The sequence below is a fragment of the Salminus brasiliensis genome, chromosome 5 (genome assembly GCF_030463535.1).
Source record: "Salminus brasiliensis chromosome 5, fSalBra1.hap2, whole genome shotgun sequence".
In the NCBI taxonomy this organism is placed as follows: Eukaryota; Metazoa; Chordata; class Actinopteri; order Characiformes; family Bryconidae; genus Salminus; species Salminus brasiliensis.
The window spans coordinates 2,424,144-2,426,643 of record NC_132882.1 but is presented as its reverse complement, the minus strand read 5'-3'; the positions used below and the strand labels follow the sequence as shown (position 1 = coordinate 2,426,643).

Sequence of the window (2,500 nt, the reverse complement as noted above, 5' to 3'; positions counted from 1 at the left end):
TCCAGAATCGTACAGCTATCAGTCCTGGAAACATGCAGTGTGTGTGTGTGTGTTTGTGTGTCCAGTATCACGACGCGCTGCAGTTGTGTTTGGACCAGAATCTGACCATCACTGAGGATCTCGCTGAGCGCATGACTGTGTCGCGAGGCTCCGCCCACCTGACAGAGGCGGAGCGTAAAGAACTGCTGGAGCGAATCGCCGACTGCTGCATGCGCCAGGGCAACTATCACCTAGCAACCAAGAAATACACACAAGCTGGTAAAAAGATCAAGGTGAGTCATAAATACAAAAAACATACATTGCATACCAGCGCTTTCAGGACAAAACCTTGTATCTCCACCTTATCTGAAAACGCCAGCTGTCTTTTACAGTGCCTGAACATCCAGGATGAATATAAAAATGACTTGGATGTGGATCTATAAGCTGAGTATTTTCACCCTCTATAAACCAGTTATTACACACCAGTAGACCAACAACCACAGATACCAGTCCAGAGTGTGTACCACTACACACACACACACACACACACACACACACACACACACACACACAAGAAGTGATCAGACTGCAGTGTTGTAAAGAAGCTGGGAGCTGATTGGTCAGGGAGGAGAGTCAGACTGGATTATCAGATATTAAACACTATAAACAGTGATTTTAAGAAAAGTCTCAACTGAACAAAATCAGTCAGTCCAGAAAGTCTGACAAAATTAGACAGACAAACAGATAGATAGACAGACAGGCAGACAAATAGATGGATACATAGATAGACAGACAGATAGACAGACGGATATATAAACAGACAGACACAGATGGATTGACAGGCAGACAGATAGACAGACACGTAGATAGATAGACAGGCAGATAGATAGACAGACAGACAGACACATAGATGGACAGGCAGATAGACAGAAAGACAGACAAACAGATAGATAGATAGATAGACAGACAGACAGACGGATAGATAGACAGATAGGTAGGCAGACAAATAGATAGATAGATAGATAGATAGACAGACAGACAGACAGACAGACAGACAGACAGATAGATAGATAGATAGACAGGCAAATAGACAGACGGATAGATAGACAGAAAGGTAGGCAGACAGACAGACAGACAGACAGACATATAGGATTCATAGAGACTTTATTGTCATTTGCATCACATGTGCTACATGGGGTGGAATGAAATTGAGATCTCAAGGTTCCAGTTACACCCAAAGAGCAAATATTGAACAAATAAAATAATAATAATAATAAATCTAGAATATAAGAGGGGTAGACATAAATAGGAACAGTGGGAAAGCAGAGGAAAAAAATCACATTCTGATCTAATGAAACAGACAGACAGACACATAGATGGATAGATAGATGCATAGACACACCGACAGACAGACAGACAGATAGATAGATGCTTTATTGACCCTGAAGGACATTTAGTGTCCAGCTGCGTAACGCAGTAGTACACTCCAGAAACCGGTACAGGCAGGACTCTACATTAAAAGTAGGGCTGACTGGAACGGGACGTCTCCGTCTTACTGGTGCTGAATGAAGACGCAGAGGAGCTGCAGTGTTCTCTCTGAGTGTCCTGCTGGAGGTGCTGTGAACAACTGCAGGTCTGATTCACCCCACCCTACTCTAGGTGTAAAAGACGGACAGTGCCACCTTGTGTCCTGAAGTAGCATTTACAGCTAATGTGACTTCGAAGTGCACATACACTGTATGTCCAAATATTTGTGGACACCTCTTCTATTGAATGCATTCAGATACTTTAAGCTGAACCCACTGTACAATGACACACATGTGCAAATACACACACACACAGCTTGTCTAGACCCTGTAGAGAAGTACTGCCAATAGAATAGGACTCTCTGCAGGAGCAGATCACCATGATGAACCTATTAGCACCATGCTGCCTAATAATGCCAGGCGTGGGCTAGAGGGGTATAAAGCCCCCCAGCATTGAGCTGTGGAGCAGTGGAGGAACTGTGTTCTCTGGAATGATGGTGGTGGAGCTCCATCATGGGGAGTTTAATGTTTTTTTAATATACTTTATTTCAGAATATGCAATAAATGAGCAGGTGTCCCAATACTTTTGTCCATATGCTGTATCTGAAACTCACATTACTGATAATGAAAGCTTCATATAATGAATATTGTTTTATTACCTGGGTGAGTCTCCAGGTCTACAGCTTGAGCTTCAGAACAGCCAGTGCTGAATGAGCTTCACGCTGTGTGTTGCTCGTGTATGTCTGGCTGCAGGCGATGCGGGCGCTGCTGAAATCGGGCGATACGGAGAAGATCGTGTTTTTCGCCGGAGTGTCCCGACAGAAAGAGATCTACGTGATGGCCGCAAATTACCTGCAGTCTCTGGACTGGAGGAAAGACCCGGAAATCATGAAGAACATCATCAGCTTCTACACCAAAGGACGAGCTCTAGACCTGCTGGCTGGGTTCTACGAGGCCTGTGCACAGGTGCAATGTGTGTGTGTGTGTGTGTGTGT

At 44.3% G+C, this 2,500-nt stretch overlaps 1 protein-coding gene across 1 annotated transcript in view; it reads left to right on the top strand.

The window, feature by feature from the left end:
- ift140 (intraflagellar transport 140 homolog (Chlamydomonas)) overlaps window positions 1–2,500 on the top strand; it is a 23,911-nt gene that overhangs the window by 17,413 nt on the left and 3,998 nt on the right. The window contains exons 9-10 of the mRNA XM_072679138.1: window positions 66–272; window positions 2,259–2,471. Coding sequence (XP_072535239.1) covers window positions 66–272; window positions 2,259–2,471 — 420 coding nt within the window. The remainder of the gene's footprint in view (window positions 1–65; window positions 273–2,258; window positions 2,472–2,500) is intronic.